This window comes from Vidua macroura, chromosome Z (genome assembly GCF_024509145.1).
Source record: "Vidua macroura isolate BioBank_ID:100142 chromosome Z, ASM2450914v1, whole genome shotgun sequence".
Taxonomy (NCBI): Eukaryota; Metazoa; Chordata; class Aves; order Passeriformes; family Viduidae; genus Vidua; species Vidua macroura.
Window position 1 is genome coordinate 26,140,060 of NC_071611.1, and position 25,418 is coordinate 26,165,477.

Here is a 25,418-nt window from a genome sequence, read left to right on the forward strand (position 1 = left end):
GAAGTGAAAACATTTAGGTTTGCTGCAGCAAACACGCTTGTGTAGTCAACTGAAACTGCTGATTCACTGGCATTCCCCTAGTCTTCTTTCAGGAAATACAGAGTTTTCAGCAATAAGTGCACTTAGCAAATTTAGCAGCATCAAATGACATGCACTATCATATGTATCAGAGTCACTGCTGATACTGGAGCTAAAATAATGGAACGTACAAGACATACCCAAGTTTAGTTTCCCTCATTGAAATTTAATGAATATTTAATTCAATTTAAAGAAAGAACTCTGTTATTGACAGCAAAGGAATGATAACTTGAATAACCCTAATCTTTCCCTGAAAGCGCAGCTTCATACAAAATTTCAGTACCACCATCATACCATACATCAGGGTAAGTAATTCTTATCAGCTGAGCATCCTGAAGTGTATCTGTTTGCTTAAACAAGCAATTTTACAGTAATACACAAATCCTGTAGAAAGATGGGCACCTTTCTCTATTTGACCCTCCATTCCCCCAGTTTTCTGATGCCTAGGTTCATACCAAGCAATATGGAATATTTAAACAGTAGCAGTTAAATATTAAACCCCTTCTTTCTCAGATACTATTTAAAATAGGTATGCTCAAGAGCATGACTTTTTCCTCTGCAGTCAGTCTATACATAGACAACATTAAAATAACAGCAAATGCGTATTTTCATGCTTGATCTGCTTTGAGAGAAAAAAAAATCTTTTTGTTGACCTACAGTGAAAATTATACTGGAAGAATTACCTTAAGAGGTTCTGATCAATGGCAAGGACATAAATTAAAAGAGCAGGTGCCCCAAGCCATGATGTGTTTCCAAAAGAATTCCTCCAACTCTTCTGAGTCATGTTAGGTTCTGGAGTTACTCTCTTTTTCAGGAGTTTCCCTCTATAGTGGTGGTGTGTGTGTCTCTCAAAAGAGCCAAATGTTCAATGTTACTATGACTCATTGGTACTTGCGCACCTCACCCATGTGGTTGAACACTCTTCCCTATAGCAAGGGGATTAACTATCATCTATTAATATCACCTCATTGAGTTTCACTGTAATGAAAGCTCATTGAAGAAAAGCCACCTCCTAAAAAGTTCTTTGAGAAAGCTAAAAAAACCACCTTTGGTAGGGTGAGACATACAGAGAATCCAAGATTTTCCTATTAAGCTGTTGATGCACAGTATTTTTTGAGGTGATGAGTAGTAATTCTGAGTAAATAGCATACAGTATTGGCAAGTGACAACTTTTAACTGTTTAACCACTCACTACATTTACATTGCAGCTTTCCACTTTCTATTCTTGATACTGAGAGCTTACCTGAATTTGAAGGGGCATTTATCACTGAAGTCAAGCTTGACACAGGTCTCTCTCAATGAACAATACTGTTTTCAGGGAGACCTTGTAAAACACGCTACCACTTTGCCATGGAAAACTCAGACTCCTAGAGATAACTGCATGTCACTCTGCTGGTGACAAACCATGACATTCCCCTTACTTCTATTAAATGAAAATATACACTATCCAAATGATTTACAAAGTGAATTAATAACACTTCGCAGTTTAATACTGGAATCCCACTTGTTTTTAGCAATGAGACTGATTATTTACTGCACAGCCAGCTGCAAGTTGACTCTTCTAGAGCTCTGATCGCCTCAAGACTGAGCATTAGTATTGAGACCAAGTTTACTTTAGCCATGTACATCACTCTTTGTTAAATAGCACTGCAAAAATGTTGACTGACATACTCAACAGCTTAGTGTCACAAGCCTTTCATTATTTGATACAGAGTTAGCCCTTTTACAAGTGTTTTCCTTCACACAGTATTGCACCCAAAAGGCAACACTCTGCTAATTTGCAATCTGAACTGTAATTTTCAGACATTCATCAGCTATTTCAGAACACCCTGGTTCATCAGCCTGGCTAAGCAGTGATCAAAAATTTACTTTAACCGTTCTGTGCATTTGAATCTTGAATCAATTAGTATATTTAGCTAATTTAAGGGAAAGATAGAAGTAAGCCATCTCAAATAAGTTCACTACCTTTTGGGGGCAGGGGCTTGAGAGGAGAGCTCCAGACCTCTAATAAGATTGTGAAGACTATCTGTTAATGCTCTGACAAGATAGGAAAGAACACTTTTTAATTAGGAATGTATAGGTGATCACAGCTTTCATGGATACAAAGATTTTAAATTATCTTAAGTGCATAATATGTACAGCTTCAGATTCAGCTAAGCAGCTCCCAAAAGAGTAACAGGCAAGCTCAGTTGTGAACTGAGATAGGTTAGATTAATTAGCAGTTTCTTCATGTAGACAGACCCCATACTTTACAAAGTACTAGAAGAAGCATAATTACTTAAGGAAGGGAACCAAACCTACACAGAACAATAATTATTACCTAAGGTAGCTGAGCTGGAAAGACTTAAGTTGACAGAAGAGCAACACAAACTTAACACTTATGTACAGATGAGAAAAATGGAGTTCAAAGTCTACTTGGTTATAGGAAATACTGTACTGTACACGTACAGGACAGGTAACAATCTGCGGATAGTTCTAGAGATGAATCACGTTTAGTGGTTTGCAAGCTGAATAAGTTAAACTCATGGTGTTGTAAAATGGTAGCATACAAGATCCACAAAATAATCCCACATTCTATACAACACATACAGGATCCTAGTGGGAATACTGAGCTCTATTTTGATGCTATACTTCACGGAAAGATGAAGACTGAGTTTGGAAGACAACCATGCCAGGTATAAGAAACCTGTAAAAGACATCCACGTGAACAACAATTGAGGAATAGGGACTGTTCTAACAGAAAAAGACAAGAAACATTAAGTCTTTCAAAAATGAATGGAATAATCTCTCTAGATTTACTGTAGGACTACTTAATAAAGGCGAACTCGTATTTTATGAGAATGGCAAGAAATCTCTGATGGCAGAAACAGACTAAAATGATTCCACAAACCTTTACTGTTATAACACTTCTCAATCTAGCCTATAGTGAAACATAGCACCTAGTAAGGATTACTTTAGTTCACATTAGGGGAAAAATTACAATTAACTTTTTAAGTCTTCCTTCAGGACACTACTTCAGTTTATTTCTTTGCTAATCTCTGTACCATTCATATGTCACTGAAGACCAAAAAGAAAAAGACAGTATTCACAACTGAAGGACAAATTAATTTGTAAAGTAAGACAGGGTGCTCAGACTGGAGACAGCTACATCCTTCTCCTATGTATTTCCCACTCTACCTAAGGTTCTGGTCAAAATCCAAAATAAGTAAGCTTATTATTGTCAAGTTCAGAAGTCTCTGCTTGAACATATTTTGTGATTTAGTTACCAAGGAGTAGTTTTGCAAACACTTAAAATTCAGCTTTGCTGGGAGATGTCAAATGCAAATACACAAGAACTTAAGTTACATTTTTAACATCAACACACAACACTGACAGAAACAGCAACAAAACCACATCTATGCTCCTGCATAAGCTTGAGCAACAGCTCGTAAGTTTTTAGTTTCAAAATAGTACACGGTACTTTTGTAACACCTTGAAGAATGTCTCTGCCACTCATCAGTGACTTGCCTAAACATTTCAGTCTTTTAAACAGGTAAACAGGCTTTTAAAACAGCTTTTTACAGGTTAATAATATAGGTATCTGAATGCTGTCCTCAGCCTCCTCAGGCAAACTGCACTACTGCTGCAAGCCAGAGCCTCACAATGCCACAGTGGGAGAGTGGGTCATTGTCTTCTGAAGCAAAATGCATTACCACAAAACCAGTAAGAGTGTGTGTTATACAATCCATGTAAGCATCGAACAGAACTATTTAGAGTTTGTTGCATGCTGCAGAGCACCAGACAAAAGAACAAGGAAATCCAAATCAGCTTAATAAGAAACAATAGTTGACATCAAGATTACTTAAGAAACTTGATCCAACATGAAGGACATGGATACTAACATAGGCAAAAGGAGGTCTCATCATCACACTCCTACAATCCTCTTTATGAACTTGATGAATAAAACCAAAGTTGAACAATATATATCTACTCCCATATATCCCATGCTTTCCTTCATCTGCACTGTTGCTTCCACTTGTGTCAGTCTTACTTGTGAATGGGTACAGGTAGAAGTATGGCCAGAGGAACCTTTATTACTATGAAATGCTAAAAAATTAAAACGTTAGGGAGCCACAGTTCTTTTCAGACCTCAGCAATAAATGCTGAGGAAGCACATACTTTAAACACCACACATTATTGAAACAGCCGAATTTCAGGAGAGGAAGTAGAGGGAGAAATGGCAACGGACACTCTTCCTGTTACTCCCTGCTATATGATGTACCTGAAGTCACACTACTGCAAAGTTTTTATTTTAAAATAATTAAGAAGACTGTATTTATAATTAACATTCACTCATCAGAATATATACCATTGCTAGAAATTGACAGTGACTAGCTGTCAGTAATATAGTAAGCTGATGAAAGAAATATATTTATAAAGGTTGCAACATCAAAATAGACTTCTGAAGACTATTTGCAGCACTTCTATATGCATTTAAATACAGTCTACACAAACATCTAAACTACTTGGTCTAGCAGCTCCTCGATGGTCTGCCAGAAAACAGGAACACTAAATTTAATGTACAAAACTATTTACTGATGGCAGAAATTTATACTTCTCATTTAGTACCTATTTTAAAAGTTTGTTACATTAGTATGCTGAGTGAAAATATTTCTGTATCATTTCTCTGCATATACCATTCATTTTAAATTATCTTACTAATTTCAGCCCACACTGGCAACAGATTTGGAATGATTTACTGGTACGTCTTTATTGCCATTATCCGTATATTAAACCCATTCAAGGGCAGAGTTAGACATGTGCAAAAAAGGAGAAAACTACCCTGTCTTCACGGAATGTTACAGCTTAACATTGCTTAAAATTGCTGAAAGCCTGTGGACAAGTTAGACATGTGCTACCTTTCTGTACTCACCCCTTCTTGTTGACAACCCGAGCTCATTATTTTATGAATTGAAACTCTAATATTGGTTTCTGACCTGATTAATTTTTTTGCTCTGACATCCACTGCTAGTAAAATATTACTATGAGAAAGTTACCTCTATTTGCATTTTTCAATGTTTTCATATAACAGCTAAATAAAAATAATCTCATAGATCAATATTTACATACAGTATTCAAACAAAAGCTTGACTTTAAGTATGGTTAATGTGAAATTTCTTAAGGCATTGTAGGTTGAAGGAACTTGGATGCACTTGGATCTCAGTCTGAAGGTGACACATTCCAATTACAGAACAAAAACTAGGAACTGAGAAACTCCAGATGCTTATAGTCAAGTCTGAAGTTAAATTTAAGGCTTCCTCTGAGTTTAATAAAAATTACTCATGCATAACCTCTTATACTTAAGTTCATAAGAGAACTAACACAAAGATAGAAAGCTATTTTAATTTATAAATACTGCAATATTTTACCTGAAGTCCTTCGCCTCAGTCCAGAAGCTGATTTGTATTACCAACAGATTTAAGCAACTAGCTCAACCATTCAGAACAGGAACAATTAGAGCAGGCAGAGGGGGGATCTGTTAGCTCTGGGTAGGTACTCTACGGGTTGCTTTTGTTATTAAGATGCTTCTCAAGTGCAAAATCTTCTGATGCTCTGGTTTCATCCATTGGGACTTTTGCTTTTGAATGGTTTTGCAGTCATGTTAGACTAGCAAAAAGCCCACCTCTACCCCTTGTCCTCTCCACCTGACTTCCTGCTTCAACACCACCATTACTGTTCTAGCAATATTTTTCAATGTGTAACAGCATATTCAGTAAGTCTTTTAGAACAGTACATTGACAAGGGAAAACAAAACAGGCAGATTACCTTAAAAATGAAATTAATGATTCTTAACACTTTTTTTTCAGCTTTTCAGACCATTTAAACTAGATCTGCACTTAAACAATGCAAAAATGGTATCTAAAGCATCTTACTTCGTTTGACAACTGGTATTTTAAGGAACAAGTTGTAGTATACAAAACAAAAATTGCACAAATTAGAATTACTTAAAAGCTAAATTATCTTTGACCCCCAGGTTGCCATGTCTTCTCCCCATTTGGGGAGAAATCGCTAAAAAACAGGAGATGTAAGTTTTACTCTTCTTGATGTTTCTGTATAACCCTGTTCTAACCAGCTAACTCCTTCCACAGTGCCTAATCAAGAGTGAAAACAACAAGCAGTAGCCACTCCTTCAAGGAAAATTTTTACTGAGGGAGACAGTAAGGGGATAGGTCCCTTCATCCCCAAAAAAGGGACATGTCAATTAGGTTTGGAAATAGCCACCTGATGCTTTTCACAGTCAAACTTTGAGATTCATGCCTCCTACTCTAGATATGAACACCTTGTACATCATCACTTCAAAATTAAAAAGAAAGCCTACCCACTCCCTACATGCCAATTTGCTGGGTATCTAGGTACTCCTCTGAAAAATTACATTTTCAAGTCTGAAACAGCAAAATCAGATATTGTAAGAAGTTCAGGAAGCCTTATTTCAATTTAACAAACAAAAGATTTTGTGAATACAAAACAAAAAAACCTATCAATTTATATTGCTGAAGAGTCATAAAGTCAATAATGAAGACATTACGAGTCTATGGGCAGAAAACAAAAACTACGATGGAACAAAATGGGACAGACCTAAACTGATGCAAAATTTCTCATAAAGTATTCATTTCTAAATAAATTCTCATGAAGTTCTCAACTCAGGTGGTAGATTAACATTACAAGAAATCATTGTCTTGATCTCAGGAGTTCATTTGCTCAAAATAAGTTTACTTATACAGATGTTTCTCACAACAAACAGCAATTCACTCTCATTTTCTCACAGCACTGAACTAACAACATTTAAGCCAGTTTATCTAGTATTAGGTTAGAATTCCATATTCCATTTTGAAACCATGGGAGAGACCTGGAGGAGGCAGTCTTTCAAATTATTATTAAGAAGAGAGTAACTTTCCAAACAGACCAGCACTGTGGTGCTCAAGGACCATCAATATTTTGACACCAGAGAAATGCCTGATCAATACATCTAATGAAACATTTGAGTAGAAGGATGGACTCCTGGTTACACATGAACTACTTCCTCATTTGCCTCACTAATGGCTTTATAGTAGTTTTAGATTTATCCCTTCTCCAGTTCAGGACAATGAATGAACATTTTGAGCTATACTTGAAACACTTAATGTGGTAAGGATTCAGGAACCTCAATATAAGAAAAAAAGTAAAATTATAAACCCCTCTGAAAATCTAATGGTTTTTATGCCTGAGCATAAGCTATTTTACATTTCTCAGCCATCAGCTACTCATTGGTTCTGCTAAGTTTTTCTATATCTGCTTATACTCCTATTTAATATAAAGTTAATTTTAAATCAGTGCTCTCTTTGTTTGGAGCACAATGAAACACAGTCAAAGTTTCTGTCTGTTTTTCTTACTCTAAAGATCAACAACCTTGTGACATGCTCCATTAAGTCTCACAAACACACTTTTGTTAGCAAATAGCTTCAGCAGCCTACCAGAACTACCTACCCACTCAGTAAGCAACAAAGAACTTCAAAAACAAACAAAAAAGCACTTTATGCAGCAGTAGACTGATGTTAAGAAAAATGACTGTTCAGTACAGGAAATAATTTCCTCTCTTGATTTTACTCAAATTATTATGTGCCATTTGAAGAACCTGTTTCTCAAACAAAAATGTTTTTTACCCAGAAGGAACTTTTGCATGAGGTTTGGTAACCTGACCAGAAAGCTCCTTCAGAAAATGTCAGAGTAAGCTGACAGAAATCTGAACTTTTCAGTGCAATGACATATTTTGCCCATCTTCCCCTACTCCAAGTCAAGCATGAGCTGAAGTGAATTAAACGATGAATGAAGAGTTACTCCAAGGTTCACTTAAATGTTGTTCATACAAATTTGAACAAAATATGGGATTGACTTCCAGATTCCATAAAAATACTTTCTTTCAAAGTTTCCTATCAAAGTTACATTGGATAAATGTACTGTTTCTTAAATATTTTCCATACAAACTTATATTAAAATATAATATAGCACTAACCCCTCAATAAAAGTACAGAAACAAGACATTTGGAGACATATTCCTTAAGAAGCACTAATAATTATCAGACTGAAGACTGGATTTGGACACTTGCGTGTTGTGTTTAATTCTACCAAACACCTATTTATGTAAATACACCACATTTCCAAGTGCTGGTCAAAATTTCCAAGGTTTCTGGTCATAAGATTACTGTTTATTTTTCTAAAATCATTAGAAGCAACAGATGCACCTGTACATCTACATTTATCACACAAAACTCCTACTCTGCTATGAAGACAACAGAATATTGCACTGCAAAGAAGACATTAGTAATTCTGATATTTCATTATATACTTTCAACTTAGTCTAAGCTATTATTACTAGACTGCAGTAACTTCTGCTGTTTTCCTTGCTATGTTTTGATCATGATATTCTTGATATTTAGTTGTATAATACAAAATGAATGTTTTAAAATAAAAATATGTACTGTAAATATGTATGTAAAATAATGTATTACTTTAACATATTAAATGTTTTGATAGCTTATTTAGAAGTCATGTGCCATAGTATTTTCAACTCCATTTAAGAATGAAAACAACTGCTATTTGCTTTAAATACTGTTAACACTAGAGAGTAAAAAGGAGTATGAAAGAAACTGAGAAATGTCAAATAGCCATGAAACTGCAAACTGCACATACTGTAAAAGCTGTAAGATTCAGAACAGTCAAGTCCAGTGTTATTGCCTTAGGATAGCAAGATGCAAACTGAACTGTTTCTTGCCAGTTCAGCATATGCAGAAGGACTTATTACCACTTCCTACTTGTGGACATACTTTTCTTCTGTTTTTACAATATTCCAGAATGCCCTCATTCTTTAAAAAAGAAACTGAAAAGTAACTTTATTAAATAATGAAAAACACTGTCTTATCCCTATTTCTATACTAATTCTAAATACCAGAAAAAAATGAGAAGTGTAAATAATCAACCCTTCATTCTTCTTATTTAAGCATAAAGGCAGAGAACTGGTACAATTTATTTATTTAAATAACTACCAAATTCTTGCAAAGAATGGAAGTCTAAACTATCTAAACCTAAATTATATAAAAAGATTATTTTTAAAGCTGAAAACTGTACAATTAATCAGGCTTCTTTATAAAGAGAGATCACTTTTGGAATGCTAGAATTTGTACCCCTCAATATTCATTCATGATCTGAAAAGGAGGTTGAATAAGGCAACTTAAGCTTACCAATAATACCAGACAGACAAAGAAAAACAGATACCTCTTGATAGGGGCTGAGTACTAATGCAGATAAAAAATCAGTGTTGAAAAACACAAGATTTTTTTTTAAGTAGTACAGAGAAACAATGCCAAATCAACACTTCCAATGGCAAACTTCTACCATTCAATAATTTTGTATTATGAGTTGGGGATACCATAAAGTTGCAGCTCAGAACTCAGCAACAGTTAAGATGAGTCTTACAAAAGGGAATAGAAAAATAGCATGAAAAAGGTTTGAGGTAGTGATGGGCAGAGTTTAAGACAGGATCTGGGTTTTTTCATCACTCATTCCTACAGGGCAGCATTCAATGACACAGACTGCATTTCAGCTTATTCAGCTTCAGGTTAAAGTTCTGCATTTCACCAGCTAAATCATTCATGAAACTTAAGTCTAAATTTTAGCCTAGGGCTAGCAAGTTCCATGACTACACTAAACCACATCTGAAGACCCCCCAAGCCTACCAGTTTCTGAAATGCCAGTTCTACAGATATGCAATCCAGTAACTTCTCCAGTGTATCCTCATGAGAAACTTCTCTCAGGTATTGCACTAGGAGTAAATTGCGGTATTGTTGTCTCAAGGACACGCCACTGTTAACTTTATGTTTTTTCTTTAGAGTACAGGAAAGAATCCTGGCTTTGCAACTTAATTTCTTATGCTTTAATATTACCTCTGTATCAAAATGAAGGCAAAATGCCAAGCTACAAAGGGTTGAATAGTCCAGTTGAGATGATTTTTTTCTAGAGAAGCATTATCCAAAGGCAGCACTTTAAATTTAAGAACATGTACTGCTTAGTGCAAGGAATGGCCAATAAAAGGTAAAATCTCTTAATTACACACAGTATGTATACAGACAAGAAGCTCAAGGTAAAAATTCATACCTACTTGGGTATCTATTTCAATTTGTATTCCTGTAATACCTGTGTCCCAGATTGAGAGGCTGCATTGGGCTAGGTATTGTAGTTTAATGCTATACCTTGGGACAGTGCCTATCTTGTACCTGAAAACATAATGCATGTTTTGTGTACCTTCTACCTGACCTAAAGGGCTTGTATTTTTAAATGAAATTAATTGAGTTCATTGGAAGATATACAGAACAGATCAAGAAAGCTGAACCAAAATACAAAGAATAATGCCTTAAAAGACAAAGAGACAGAAGTCAGATACAGTAAAAGTGGTCAAATGATGAAAAAAAGGAGCCCAAAACCAGAATTGATAACCTAGAGAACTGACTCTAAGACTAACAAGACAGATAAGAAGCAATTCAATGATCAGGGAGAGGATGGACAAAACCTTGAAAACATCACTCAAACATAATAAAAGCTTTTTTTGTTTCAAGCTAGAGAGCTCAAGAAAGGCTTACAGTTGTTAGCCCCTAGTAAAGTCTTATCTGTGAAGAACAAGTCAATTCCTTTGAAACATATTTAACACAGCGCTTCAATCTTGAGCTTTTACCTGTCATAAATACCATGAGTATTTTAATGACGGAACAGGGAAGCTTAAACTCTCTGCAAGCACTATGCTTGATCTAATGAGGGAATGAGAATGGAAATTAGAAAATGGAGAATTACATACCTTATGTTGTTCTATTGCATCTACCCATTGTTGTCTGTGGTCTGGATCCTGAGCCCGGAGGTACCAAACACTATCATTCACGCTGATATCAAATCTGCATTCATCAAAGTCATGGGGCTGTGACAGAAGAGAGTGTAAGAGTAGTTAAAATTAGCAACATGATCAAAGTTACCTCACAGATTATTTTGACACTCAAACACTAATTAGAAAACCTGTCTATATTGTCTTAAACTCATCCTAGATTCTAAATTCTGTATTGTGTAGCTGTCTCTAATAATGAACATATATTGTCATAAGGAAAGATTCTGGTCTTCTGGAATAGGAAAGCCTGTGTAATATATTCTTATTAAATAAATTTTTCATAAATAAATTCCATACATAATAAGTTCCATATTTTCAATACTTTGAAACAAATCCTTCAGCAAAATATCTACCATACCGGAAAATATTCCTACATATACATTTTAATTTCAAAACAGGACAAGAACTCCATAACATTACTGCTACCAGTATTAATTTTAGATTAAATACACACATCATAGCAAAAAAAATACCAGAATAGAACCATAAAAGCAGACTATATCTAAATGACAGGTCAGAGCTGGAACTTACAAGCTGTAACATGTTCTGCCTCAACTATTTTCACCATGAATATTTCACAGATAATTGGAAGCTACATGCAATCCTTTCACACATCTCCACTCAACTATATCTAACTTTCAGTTCACATGCCTTAAATACTAGTAAGCTTTTACTAACGCAACAATAAAGCTGTTAAGGAAAGTACAGGAAAGAAAACAATGATCTAATCTGCCCTGTACCCTGACATTGTCAAGTCAAAGTTACTCCTTAGCAAACATCCAACTGAGCCCAATATTCCCCCACACCCTTCATCTTTGAAAGCCATTTTTAAAGACATGTAATACAGATGTAGCTGAACACCTTTTTGAAATTGAATACGAAGAAAAAATATATATGAAAATAACTGCAGGAGGCTAACAGGCTCCAGGATAAAGGCTAGTGACACAGTCTGAAGGACCACAAATATTGCTTCAGATGCTGAAGACAAGTGTTATGAATATTCTTTACAACACAAGGACCATACTGCTAATACATTTATCTTGCAAACTAAAACACTGCTAATCACTGACTAAACACTCCACAAAAGAAAACCTAGAAGTAAGTCTCATTTGTTGTCATGCACACCATTCAAGTGTGAGAATTTTTTTTTCAAAGAATTTGGAAACCAGAAGCTACTTACACATAAACAAGCAAATTACTTTCTCTTTTTCTGTTTTTAATATACTAAGGAAGAAGAAAAGTGTAACAGAATAGAAATTACAAATAAAAGAATGAACTAGAAAGAGTTTAACAAAAGTACATAAAAAAACCAAAGTGTAAGCTTAAAGCTTCATATACTTTGCCAGGCATCTGAGTGTTCAGTGTTAAAGAAATTTAAACTTCCCATAGGAAAAATTTCCAGTAACTGTAAGAATTGAAAATCAAGTCAAACAACTACAGCTACTAATTACCTAATACCTGACCATCTCAAGTTAATTAAATTCAACCAACTTTCAAAACTGGTTCTATACACTCCCTTGCCTTCACTGAACCAGACAAAAGGGTGTAAAAAGGGACATGAGGTTGTTTGACCCTGGCTGGATGCCAGGTGCCCACCAAAGTCTTAGTCACTACCCTCCTCAACCAGATAGGGGAGAGAGATTATGTTGGAAGAGTCATGAACTGAGATAAGGACAGGGAGATCACTCACCAGTTACTGCCACAAGTGAAACAGACTTGACTCAGGGAAAATAGTTTTAATTTATTACCAGTTAAATCAGAGTAGGATAATAAAAATTTTAAAGGCACCCCACTCCTCCTTACTAGGCTCAACTCCACTACCTATTTTCCTCTACTTCATCCCTCCAAACACTGCAGGGCAACAGGGAATAGGAGCTGCAGTCAGTTCAAACATTTTCTGTCACTCCTTCCTCATGTTCTTTCCCTGTTCAGCGTAAGAACTTTCTCATGGCACAGAGACCTCTGTGATCTTCTCCAACATGTGTCCTTTCCAGGGGCTGCAGCTCTTCCTTAACTGCTCCAGTGTGGGTCCTTTCCACAGGGCACAGTCCTTCAGACACAGCCTGCTCCAGCGTAGGTTTCCCAGGGGGCCACAAGTCCTGCCAGCAAACCTTCTACACCATAGGCTCCTGTCTCCATGGGGCCACAGGTCCTGCTAGAAGGCTGGTCCAGCACGGGTTTCCCACACCCCATGGATGCTCGTGGGTACAGGGAGACAATCTGCTCTACCATGGGTTCCCCTAAGGGCTGCAGGGGAATCTATGCTCCAGCACTTGCTCATGTGTTCCCCTTCCTTCCTCATGGATCTCTGTGTCTGCAGAGTTGTCACTCTCAAATACTCTCAGCCCTCTCTCCCAATACATGTTGCACAGCAGTTTTTACACTTTCTTAGGTATGTTATCATAGAGCCAGTATACCATCATCTCTGATGAACTCAGTTTTGGTAGGTCCATCTTGGATCCAGATAGAGATGGGTTTGTGAGATATAGAGGCAACTTCTGCATCTGCACAGAGAAGCCACATCTGTAGCCGCCACAATCAAAACTTGCCACACAGACCCAACACAGGACAATACAAGTCTTCTAGTCCAGATCCCTCTTCAAGCTGAATTTTCTATTACTAGTATTATTATTATATATGTGAAAGAAGTTTATCTGCTTTAGAACAGCAAACTTGTCAAGGCAATGTGTCATGCTTATATGCCTGTTCCCAGCCACTCTTCTGACAGGCCCTCATTTAGTCATGTGATGATCTACAACAACCAGGGATACTCCAAAAAATCACCCAAACAGAAAATCTAGAAAGATTAGCTATCAAGGCTTTTTCCTGACATGACACCATTCCTCAGCTTGATCTCTCATTCTTGAAGTCTTTTGGGAAGAGTTACAGGCAATTATATTGTATGCGAATAGAAAAACTTCCCAAAATTCATCTTAAAAGCCTGCAGCGCTACTCATCTCACACTTCCATATGGTGCACTTACTTCAGTTCACCATCATCCTTGCTTTCCCCCACATCTCATATCTAACCCAAACATCTTCTAATGCAACTTAAGACTATTACCTCTCTTCTTTTCAAAAGACACGTTTCTGTACTCCCCTTCTTTCCAAAACAGCTTCTAATATGTTTGAAAATTCATGCCTTGTTGTGAAGACAAGGAAAGATGTTTTTTCCGAGGTCTAGAGAATACTTTAAACACCTTTCTCCACCATTTACTGTGTACGTAATTCTGTATTACGTGTAATTAAGAGACTAAGATATCTATATATATGCGCGCGTGTGTGTGTGTATATACACACACATATATATAAAATTGACCAGTCAGTCAAAGGAAGGGATTGTCCCGATCTGGTCTGCACTGAGGTGCCCTCACCTTGAGCACTGTGTACAGGTTTAGGCATAGAAATATAAGAAAGACATAAAGCTACTAGACAGCATCCAAAGGAGGGCCACAAAGATGGTAAAGGGTCTGAAAGGGAAGCCTTATGAAAGGCTGAGGTCACTTGATCATTTCAGCCTGGAGGAGACTGAGGGGAGAATTCACTGTGGATCTTCAACATCCTTACAAGAAGTAGTGGAGCAGGCACTGATCTCTTCACTCTCATGACCAGCGATAGAACCTGAGGAACGAAGCTGAGTCAGGGGAGGTTTAGTTTGGATATGGAGAGTAAGTTTTTCACCCAGAGAGTTGCTGAGCACTGGAAGAGGCTCCCCAGAGAAGTGGTCACAACACCAAGCCTGATAAGAGTTCAAGAAGCGTTTGGACAATGCCCTCAGGGACATGGTGGGACTCTTGAAGCTCTCCTGCACAGGACCAACAGCTCGACTCAGTGACCCTAGTGCATCCCTTACAACTCAGCATATTCTGTGATTCTGTAAATCAGGTTTAGGGTTATACTCAACTCACCATGCAGTTCCATGTTATAAAAAAGTACAGCTGATCAGGTGATCCTGTTAAACAAAGTTGCTTAAAGAAAAGAAATAACCACTAACAAGGTTAAATATGCTTCAAAAGGAAATTAGGCAGGTGATACATGATCTGCTATTTACCTATTTTAATAGTATGTATCATTTGCCTATTTTCCATATTTTTGGCAACTGAAATAATTGTTTATCTCCTCCTCCTCTGTTTTTTTTTTGGCTTTTGTTTTGTTTGTTTGTTTGTTTGGAAAACATGCTTCATTGGAAGAACCCTGAATTAACTGAACACAAAAGACAAATCACCTGAATCATGTGATGTGCTCTTTTCTTAACATAGAACAAATCAGGTTGTTGTCAATTAACCCCCTTCTCCACCAGTATGGAGCTCATATTTCATTTTCACTGATAACTTGGCAGACTTCTGTATGTTACTTTACATATTCTGTATGTAACCGTATGTAATAGGCAGCACCTGTTACATTCTCCTCCCCCCCAAGCTACAGACAAACTTCCTTGGTTTATCTCTGGCTACAACTGCTTATATTATTTTCTGTACCTGCATCTAGCAAAGACCACAAAGTGTTATTCACAACTTCTCAGGTCTGTCCTTTATTCTTCTAACATTCTCATAAGACTAGTTTGATTCCTTTATGCTTCCTGGAAGTTTTTCTGTTTCTCTACACTTTTTTTCCTGTAGACCACAACTAATTTAATTTAGGTCTCATTTCTTTCTGAGGTTCACTATTTCTAGCCTTGTGCTGCTTTTCCCTTTTTTACACTCAGAAGCTGTTTTAAAATGGTACAGTTCCTAGCATCACATGACAGGACCTTGAAGGATAAACAGGGATTTTCATCTGTAACAAGCTCAGGACATGTGCTGAGGCCAGGATATGTCCTAATGACCTTTCACAAGAAAGATAGGGCTAGAAAGAGGAATGTTATGCAGTGAACTGGAAGCAAGTAGGAGTTCACTATCTATCCTCTGTATTTAAAGCACCTTGGAGAACTTCAGCTGCTTTTTCCCAACCTGCAGCAGTCTGAAGCAACATACATAAATTGAGAGAGCACTGGGGAGTAAAACCCACATCAAGACACTGAATGGGGGCACCTGAAAACATTTACAGCATTTTCAAAGCTGAGTTTTAAGCGTCTGTGGCAGAGGTAATCTCTGTGTACACCAAGGGAGCCTTCGAGAGCCCACATTAAAAAATAAACAAAACCAACAAAAAGCCCCCACAGCTATATCATAATTCCATTTAAGAACATGCTGCAAGAAATATGCCTCCAGGATCCACAAACACCCTTTCTGTAGAACTTCTAAGCTTTTTCTCAAGGCACCTGCAGAGAATCCTGCAGAAACAAAGACAATTCCAGGTATTCGAGCATCCTAGATATTCCCAATACCAATGGACACTAGTTCATAAATTCTGAACATTTCTAAGCAAGAAGAGTTTACATGAAAAAAACACTCACTTGGCTACAGTTACTGAGGAAGTCGGTAGCCAGCTCAGGCCTCATGAGTCATAGCTGACTGCACTGCCACAAAATCCTTCCTGCTATACAGCTGTCAAGCCTGAGGTATTCATAAAACAAACTTCAGAGCAGTATCTGCTTGAAAAATACTGGCTCAGGTGCTTAAGGCAAATTACACAGGAAAGATTAAGTGTTTTTATATACTTTATAACCTTCAAGAGTACTCCATATCAGAAAAAAAAAACCCAAAACCAAACCTTGAATGAAAAAACTTTTGCTTGACCTCTCTCATTACTCCAAATGGTGTTAATGGCATTTTGTCCTTTCCTTACAGAGGAAAGCCAGGGTGGTTCATAGCAGATACAACTCAAGCCTGCATATTACTATTATTAAAGTGTGCTTGCGCCGCTATTCTCATTGCAGAACTAAAACTTACCTAAGATGAGATTATTTTAAAATTTTGAAGGTTTTTCTTATTAAGAAAATCCCAAGCTGGGAATTAGGACATAAGACAAACAACAGAAGCCTACAGAAAATGAAAACTACAATTCCTTAGATCTCAGACGTGAATGTCACTAGCATAAATTCAACAGAGGCTGTCATCTAGCCTAACATAAGACACGAAACCTGATATTCCCCCTTTGCTTCTTTTAGTGCAACTCAAAGCAAGTTAAGAGAACTTCACATTCTTTTTTCTGAGTGGGTTTGAGTATGGTGTCAATCAGAAGTTACTTAACTGAAAATCGAGAAAACAAATCCAAGTTCTGGTAATCAAACTTCAGGTTTTTTCTTTGAAAAACAACCTACACATATATGCCTTATATCAGAGTACCTGAAGCCATTAAAATCAAATACTCAGCTTTTAAGAAACAAAAAAAGAGCCTTATCAAGTACAACTGACGTAAGTATTTTGCATATATTTCACTGATGCAAATGCTGTAACTCATGCCTGCAGATTTTTTTTTTTTGCATGTAGCATGTGTATAGAGACAAACCACCCAGCAATCACTTATTTTCCACTTGGAATACAGCTTGGTGCATTCTGCCCTTTGCTTCATCTGATGAGGAAATCCTGAAACACCAGACTGCAACTCTGACGTCTATAGGCAAGCATCTTCCTGTTAATAGGCCCGTAAATCTTTTTTAAGATAGCAAACTTCACCAGTTTCAACTTAAATAGCTCTTATAAAAGTAGACATGAGAAGTTATACCCTGGAAAATGAGATACAAGCCAGACTATAACTATTCATAAACAACTTTTCCAGCTCAAGAGAGCTGAACACACAACTTTTCCCATGTGAACAGCGTCACTGTCCTACCATGCAAGGTACAATTTATCTACTGGTTAGCTTTTTATAATTCCCATGGCATTCAGGAAAAAGCATCCTTTTTGCACTGTTCTTCAACTTCCTAAAATCCTCCAGTTACAAAGTACCTGAACAAACTACCAGTACCTGAACAAACTACCACCTCCTCCACAAAAAACCCAAATGTTCAGAGCAGTTACCATCAACCTACAGATTTGCTTATTTGTTTTCACAGATCATTCAATATGTTCTGGACCTGGATGTATTCACTCAAATGCCAAAACCACCTCTATCCTCTCAAGTTTTCAACAGGAAATTCAGCAGATCACTCCAGGATAATATGGATAGGACAAGAAAGGACAGGGGGCACAAGCCATGATCAGAATAAAATAAATTGCATCTGTAACGTGGTACTACTTTTGAAACGGCCAGAAGTTCAAAAGAACACTGTATTCACCCATAAGCAAGGAAAACTCACATCAGTAAACTGGTCAAAGGGAGAGATGTGCATGTGATAATTTAGGATGCAATGGACAACACCAGTATCCAATGTTAAAAAAAGAGAAGGCACAAGATGATGAGCTATAGAAATAAGATAATGAGCACCTTAAAAATTAGTTAACCTGATGGAATAGAAAAAGGGAAAGCAATGCAATATAGCAGGTAACAGCATTAAATATAGAAAACTAAAAAATCATTCCATGATTCTCATTAAGCAGCATGTATCAAAGCAAGAAAAACATTGCAGTTACTGGGAATTGAGGCTAACACTGAAGTACATACTTTGACTATGAGAATAAAGGAAAAAAAGAACCTATTTGATACCAGGAAAAAAAAAGTTATATGAACACATTGTACATGTACCTATGTTGAGGTGCTAACAAAACCCTAAAAATAAAAAGTTTACTTTAAGATCTGTGCTGTGTGACTGAAGGAATTAGTTCTAAAAGCAGACATGAAAACTGTATTTCAGCTCCCATGTAAAACCAGTTTGGAACTGGCAAAGGCTACCATTAGTTAACTAGAAAAAAGCTTTCAAATGAAAAGATTTTTCATTTGAAAAATCTCAGATAAGTTTGAAAAAGTGCACGTCTTAAAATTATTTTTGAAAGTATTTAATTCAGGAGAGCCAAACTGTGAAGAACTTGTCCCCTGCTTCCAAAATGTAAAATGGCTGAAAACATGCTAACTTTTGAAAAAACTGTGAACAGAAAGGTAGTGAAATTAGGTACCACTCACATGATTTTAAAGTTGTATTCTATATGGTGAATATTACTTAAAAGTCGTTAATGGAAAAATCCTATCAGCTGAATCACAATATGTATTTCACCAAATAATATGGTAAAGATTATGACATGAAGATTATGAATATTATAACATGGTTAAGATTCTACCAGACAAAATCAGTCAAAACATTGTCATTTGTGCCTCATTAAATACTAAACAGCAGTATTTTTCAAGTTAGTGTATTTCTCTCCAGAGTCACTGAAAAGCTCATGGGTCAAGATAAAGACAGAGAGACCACTGACCTACTGCCAGCATGGTCTAACAACATGGTCTGACTTAGGGAAAACTGACTTCATTTATTGCAAAGTAGAGCTGGATGGTGAGAAGTAAGAGAAGTACAGGAGGATTGGGAATGAGGGCTATGGTCTAACACTTCAGTTCTGCCACTCCTTCCTCATGTTTCACATGCTCCAGCAAGGATTGTATCCATCACTGCAATTCTTCAGGCTAAGCCTGTTACAGCATGGGCTCTTTGGAGGCTGCAGCCCCTGCTAAGACATCCCACAGCCACAGTTGGGTTCTAAACAGGTTGCAGTGTGGTTGTGTGGTCTGGTGTGATTCTCTGCACAGGTTACATCAAAAATGCCTGCACAATGCTCTCCTCTACAGGCTGCAGGGGATCTCATTCTGTGGCTGGAGCATCTCTTCCTGCCCAGACAGCTGTTTCTCACACCTTTTCCTCACTCCTCTCTTTCTTACCCACTGCTGAGCAGCATTTTTGCCATTTAACTCTGTTTACCTTGAGATATCACACAGTGGCTGTGAGGCTCAGCTGTGCCCTGCATTGTGTCCACTGAAGTTGACCAGGTTCTGTGCAGGACAACCAGAAGTCTCCTCACAGAGGCTGCACTGCAGACCCCAGCCCCATGACCCCAGACCCCAACCCCACGACTTTTATGGATGGACCTCATCCAAAAAAGTGGATCATCTTTTATGATCCACTCAGTGCAATCATAAAAGCTCATCAAGATCCTTCTGTCACTATGACTTATTTTTGAAGACACTTGGCTTTAGAACTACAAACATTAAAGTAATTAATTTTGCAAGGACTTTTTTAATATCAATATCTATCCTGGATCTAAGTCTCAGGAGGGAAAAACTTAAGGAAAGCATTATATTTCATTGCTTATAATACATTTTATTAATAATGTACTGAAGTCCCAAAAGACATTACAAGTTCTAATTTTTTATATTTGCAATATTTGCCCCTTGAGAAAAGCCAAGCAGATCCACAAATCTGGTGAATTACGGTCTAAAAGAGTCACAACACAAAATTCTGGTTTCCCTTTCTTAGTTCTAAAATCCAGTCAAAACCTCATAGAAACACTGGACTACAATGTCTTGCCTTTCCTTATTGTTATTCTTAAGCAATAAGAACCCACGTTTTAGTTACATTGACCAGCTGTATTCTTTTTACATTTATTTGTACTGTATTTTTTTTTACTACAGTATAGGAAAACCTTACTACAAACAAGCAAGTAAATAAGGTAGTTCTATGCCTATTGAAAGTGATAAACCTTTAGGGGCAAAATATGGGATATCTAACTTCTTGCTCATTAGCACATTAAAAAGAAAACTTTCTCATAACGGCATATTTGCACACGTAGGAAAAAAACCTCAAAGAAAATAGGCTTAAAAATACAAAAGCCTATTAAATGTTTTTACATTATTTGCTACTACCCAAATATCCCACTTCAGACCTTGAGTCAGGATATTTTCTTCTCAAAATGCCTTTAAACACTAAATTTTCTTTTAAATAATGATCTTATCTTTTCAAAACCTAGCTAAAGTAGAGGCCAGTGAAAGCAGAAGCATGTAAGCAGAATTTAAAATTAGTTTGTTAGCACAGCATGCAAATTTAAAATTAGCTTGGTTTGATCTGTTGCAAAGAAGCTCTCTCATGGGAAACTGTCCTTTAAAGTCTGGATCAAGTATACAGTGTGTTACTTAAGCATTGAAACCACACTTAAAATTTGAAATTACAGATCTCAGGTGTAAACCTGGTCAATCTGGTTTTCTGCACACCTGCCGAATAGATTCGGATGCAGAAATTGATCCTATAAAAACAATTTTCATATTTATTTGTGAGGAATTAATCTATCCTACAGGACAGCATCTTACAGTATATAATTTTTTAGATTAGTATTTTATAAAATATTTCTGTGTTAATGAAGTGGAATTAGGTAGTCATGCTGTATTGGTTTATATGTAAACATAACCCTGACACTGCTATTCTCAAGCGCCTACTGAAAAAACAATTACTTAATAGCAACACCTAGAGTATAACAAACGTGTATTTGAAATGTCAGCTAAAAATTAGTCAAAGACATGGAATGGCACTGTGTTACTAGAAGAAAGAGGGCAAGGCTGAAATAGTTGTAAACCAGCGTGTGCTTGCAGCTGTCACCTAAAGTGATCTACTAGCGACTACAGATACATGTAAAAGCTCAGTGGATTAGCAAATTGGTATTGACAGATTTAGGGACACAGAGAGAGAAATCAGGATATAACTAATGGGCCTGTCCTGTTTAAACACAGTCTGAAGAACTTTAAACTTGGTCTAACTCATAAAACTTACCTTTAGAGCTAACTGTAAGCTATGGAAATGGAAACATACATGTTATTGCTTTGGTGAGAACCAAGTCTAAGTGAATCCCCTGAAAACAAATTCATATGATACTCCTCAGGTTTCCAGTTGGAATAAAATATTTGCATTATCCACCAACAACATGCATCAGCCACAGGAAAAAAACCCCAAGAGAATTATACTATAGAAAAACATAAATGTAGAATTGATTACAAATTACCATGTTAAACTTCTTAGGAACCACATAATATACAGCAAGAAACTAGAGTTATTAATCAGGAACAAAGCCAAGCAATTTTGTATCAACTTTAGAAAATGCAGAAAACACTGTCTGAGCCACTTTTTTTAAAGGTTAATTTTATTGGACAGCCAAATATAGGAGCAGGAATCACATTCACACTGCTGCACTCCTAAGTATTAATATATTGATTTAGTTGTACCTCACACAGTGTACTGCAGTGTGGCACATGAACACTCTTACATACATCAGTGGCAAGAGAACAGTATGAATTTCACAAGAAATAATGAGTCAATATCCAGAGAAGGTACTCTATCCTAAGAGAAAAGCCATGCTTCACAGAACTGTATTGAGCTGACATATAGAGTAGAACATTCTGGACTTAGAGTCATGGTGATGGGAATGGAAATTCTGGTTCTGGGAAATCAGTGGCATTCCAGCTAGAATAGGGGCCTGATGTACCTGTGGAAGATTAGCTTGGTTTGAATCCAAACATAAGCAACTTAACACAGTACAACTGTATAAGCATTTCTATAAATGCAGTATGAACATTATTAGCAACAGAACTTATGATAACTACGCAATTCCCAGTCCTGAGCTCATCTCATTAACTTGTTATGAAAAATGGCTCTATCAATTAGACCTTGAAACCAGGTGTCTCTTGTTATGATACAAAATTTAAGCATGAGGTATCACAGACCCTGAAACTATGGACACAGATGAAAAGCCACAGCCCCAGATCCATAAACAATTTCTTAATGGTCAAATACCAGTTAGTGAAAACATACAACCTCCACAGCTGGGAAGGCTGTTTTTGCTCTCTATAGCAGTAGCTACTTAAAAGAAAAAAAACCCAAACAGCTGAGCAACAGGGCAAGGAAGCCACCAGGCTGCAGCCTGGAAAAGGACCACCTCTCCAGAATCGCAGTGCCCCAAACATATATTAAAAGATGCTTACAAAAGATCCTAATTTGGACCCCTGTGTGTTTTGGCAAAAGATGCATGCTGCAGTTCGATATCTGTCCTGTCATCCAACCCTCCCCATCCCTCACTGAGGAGTTCTCCAGTTAGGTTACCTTTACCTTAGCAATGAGGATCATCAAGAACAAAGATATCAGGCTAGAAATATGGGAGTGGCTCCATGGTACTGCACAGTTACAGATTATTTAGGATGTAAGTCAGATATAAGTGGCTGCTTTGAATACAAGATGATAATGGTTACTGTGTAATAAGTAACGTATAGCAATAATTAACAATTTATAAACACTAATTAAAAGGACAAGGTATGTTTCTAATGAATGTCAGTCTAAAAGCTTTCATTTTAAAGTTTAAAATTGATCTGAATTGTCAGTCTAAAGTCTGCCATCACAGCTATCTCTTATTATTTTTTATATATATTTGCATGTGCATACATATAGATCTATATATGAACACATCATTAGTTTTGAAAGAGCTGTAAAAGAGAGCTTAAAAAGGAGCAATACTTGTCCTTAAAAGACAGCAACTTAACAAGCCTTAAGAACATATTAGACACCAGTTACAGTACAACCTCAGTAAAATACCTGGAGACCTGCAGTAGTAAGTTCTATTCCAACTAGTCCTCTTAATTAAGGAATGATGGGCTTCATTTGAGAGGAAAAACACATCAAATAGATTTAAAAATTGGTGAAGTTGGCCACACTATTTGACCGATTTCCCCCTAACTAGAATTCAACATGAATATGGGAAAATAGCAACTAAAGTATACAGCTAAAGGAAGAGGCAAGAAGATGAACTGGGAGAAAACAACACTCAAGCAGTCATCTAAGAAACTATTTTGGTTGTATGAACAGAAAGCACAGTTAAGATTCAGGAAGCATCTAAAAAAGAGATGGCCAGCTGCAGCTGCATATTACTAGATGAAAAGTTTTATGACTTAGTATTCTGTGAATGCATATCCAAAAGTGAGGTCTAATATTGTACAAAACCTCAACAGAGCTGTTGAAAATGTCATTAACAGCTATCACAAAACACATCAGATAATAAACAGCAAGTCGAGGACTGTTGAGCAACAGTACAGCCCTGGATGGGGTGACATACAAACCAACCATATAAGTGAACAAGAAATCAACTATAAATCAATCTTACAAAAATGCATAGAAATTCAGATTGAGCAAGAATAAGGATTACAAATAGCACAGAAAAATTTGCTGAGCTACAAAATCATAGCTTTAATACCTAAACACTGAAATTATTCAAAACTTGGTATACATCTGCAAGAAATACTCCACAGCATGAAACTGCTCCAATATACTGCTCCACAGGCAAGAATTATGACCCTGAAGTGTATGTCAAATAATGAACAGTGTTAAAAATTAATTATCTTAATAAAAAAAGTCATGTTGGGGAACTATATTCTCACTGATAATAAAACAACAGAAATACTGCTGGATTACAGCCCTAGGTTCAAGAGTGTGGTAACACATGATTGCATTCAAATACTAAAAACTAATTCTTCAGCAATATTAAGTAAGGGTAGGATATTTGTTTAATGTATATTGTAGATGGTTTTTTACGTATTACTCATTTTAGAACCTGCATCATAGTACAAAGAACAGCCTCACTGAGCTGATCTGGATGTGTATTTTTCCATTTCTGACTTAATTTCTTCAATACACACTACAGAAGAAATCATTCATTTCTCCACCATGCCAAATAATTCTTTTTTGCTTGACCAGGATATTAGCCCTTTATAAAAGTTTGATATATACACACATTTTCATTTCAGATCAACCCATCAATGGCTGGTTCAGATAACTCAGAGGCATACATAAATTTGTATATAGGACATGAGTGCCAAAACTAATTGTCCAGGAAAATCCTGTATTTCAAGGCATTTCCACGTACCGCACCAGCAGCAGCCCAGTGTCATTATCTCCTAGGCATTTCTCCCTTTCCCTTCTTCCCTATCCTGTTGCCCTTTGGCATTTTCCTCTCCAAAACAAAATCACCTCAGGCCTTCCACATATAAGTAAGTATTCCTAAACACATTCGCCACTCTTTAGAATGTCCATTTCCTATTTAGCCAAAATCTCCCACCAGTCTTGATCTAACTACTTGATTGAGACACACACCAAAGCCAAAGAGTACTAACTGCCACATGGCCTAAATAAACCCCAGCCTAGTTAGGGCTTGTATTACAAGTCTTAGTTTACTCAGGTCATTTTTTTAGTAGCAACTAAGGCTGAGAAGGCACTTTATCAAATTACAGAAAATTAATTATTCAATTAAATGCCCATCATGTCATGCTACACCAGATTGTTTTGCAGCCTCAGACAGTGGAAACAATATTTACCCAAGCAATTAGTAATTACTACAAATTTACTGCTAGCATTTCTGCCCAGGGCATGGTCTTATGGCTTAGCCTTTTTAATAAAAACTTCCACAAACTAAAACCTATCAGTTCCCATTCAACTTAATTAGCAACAAACTCAAGCAAACCTAACAATAGATACAAACTGCAATTACAGCATTCTTTTATCATAAGCAGGTATCTTAGCAAGATCAAATTTTGATGTAGTAGCTAGAAAAAAAAGTAAATCCAAA

General features: G+C 36.7%; 1 protein-coding gene across 2 annotated transcripts in view; it reads right to left on the reverse strand.

Moving 5' to 3' along the window:
• The window catches only part of CERT1 (ceramide transporter 1), a 79,239-nt gene that overhangs the window by 44,456 nt on the left and 9,365 nt on the right, over nucleotides 1–25,418 (reverse strand). For both annotated transcript variants that reach the window (XM_054003936.1, XM_054003935.1), the window contains exon 3: nucleotides 10,940–11,056. In XM_054003936.1, coding sequence (XP_053859911.1) covers nucleotides 10,940–11,056 — 117 coding nt within the window. The remainder of the gene's footprint in view (nucleotides 1–10,939; nucleotides 11,057–25,418) is intronic.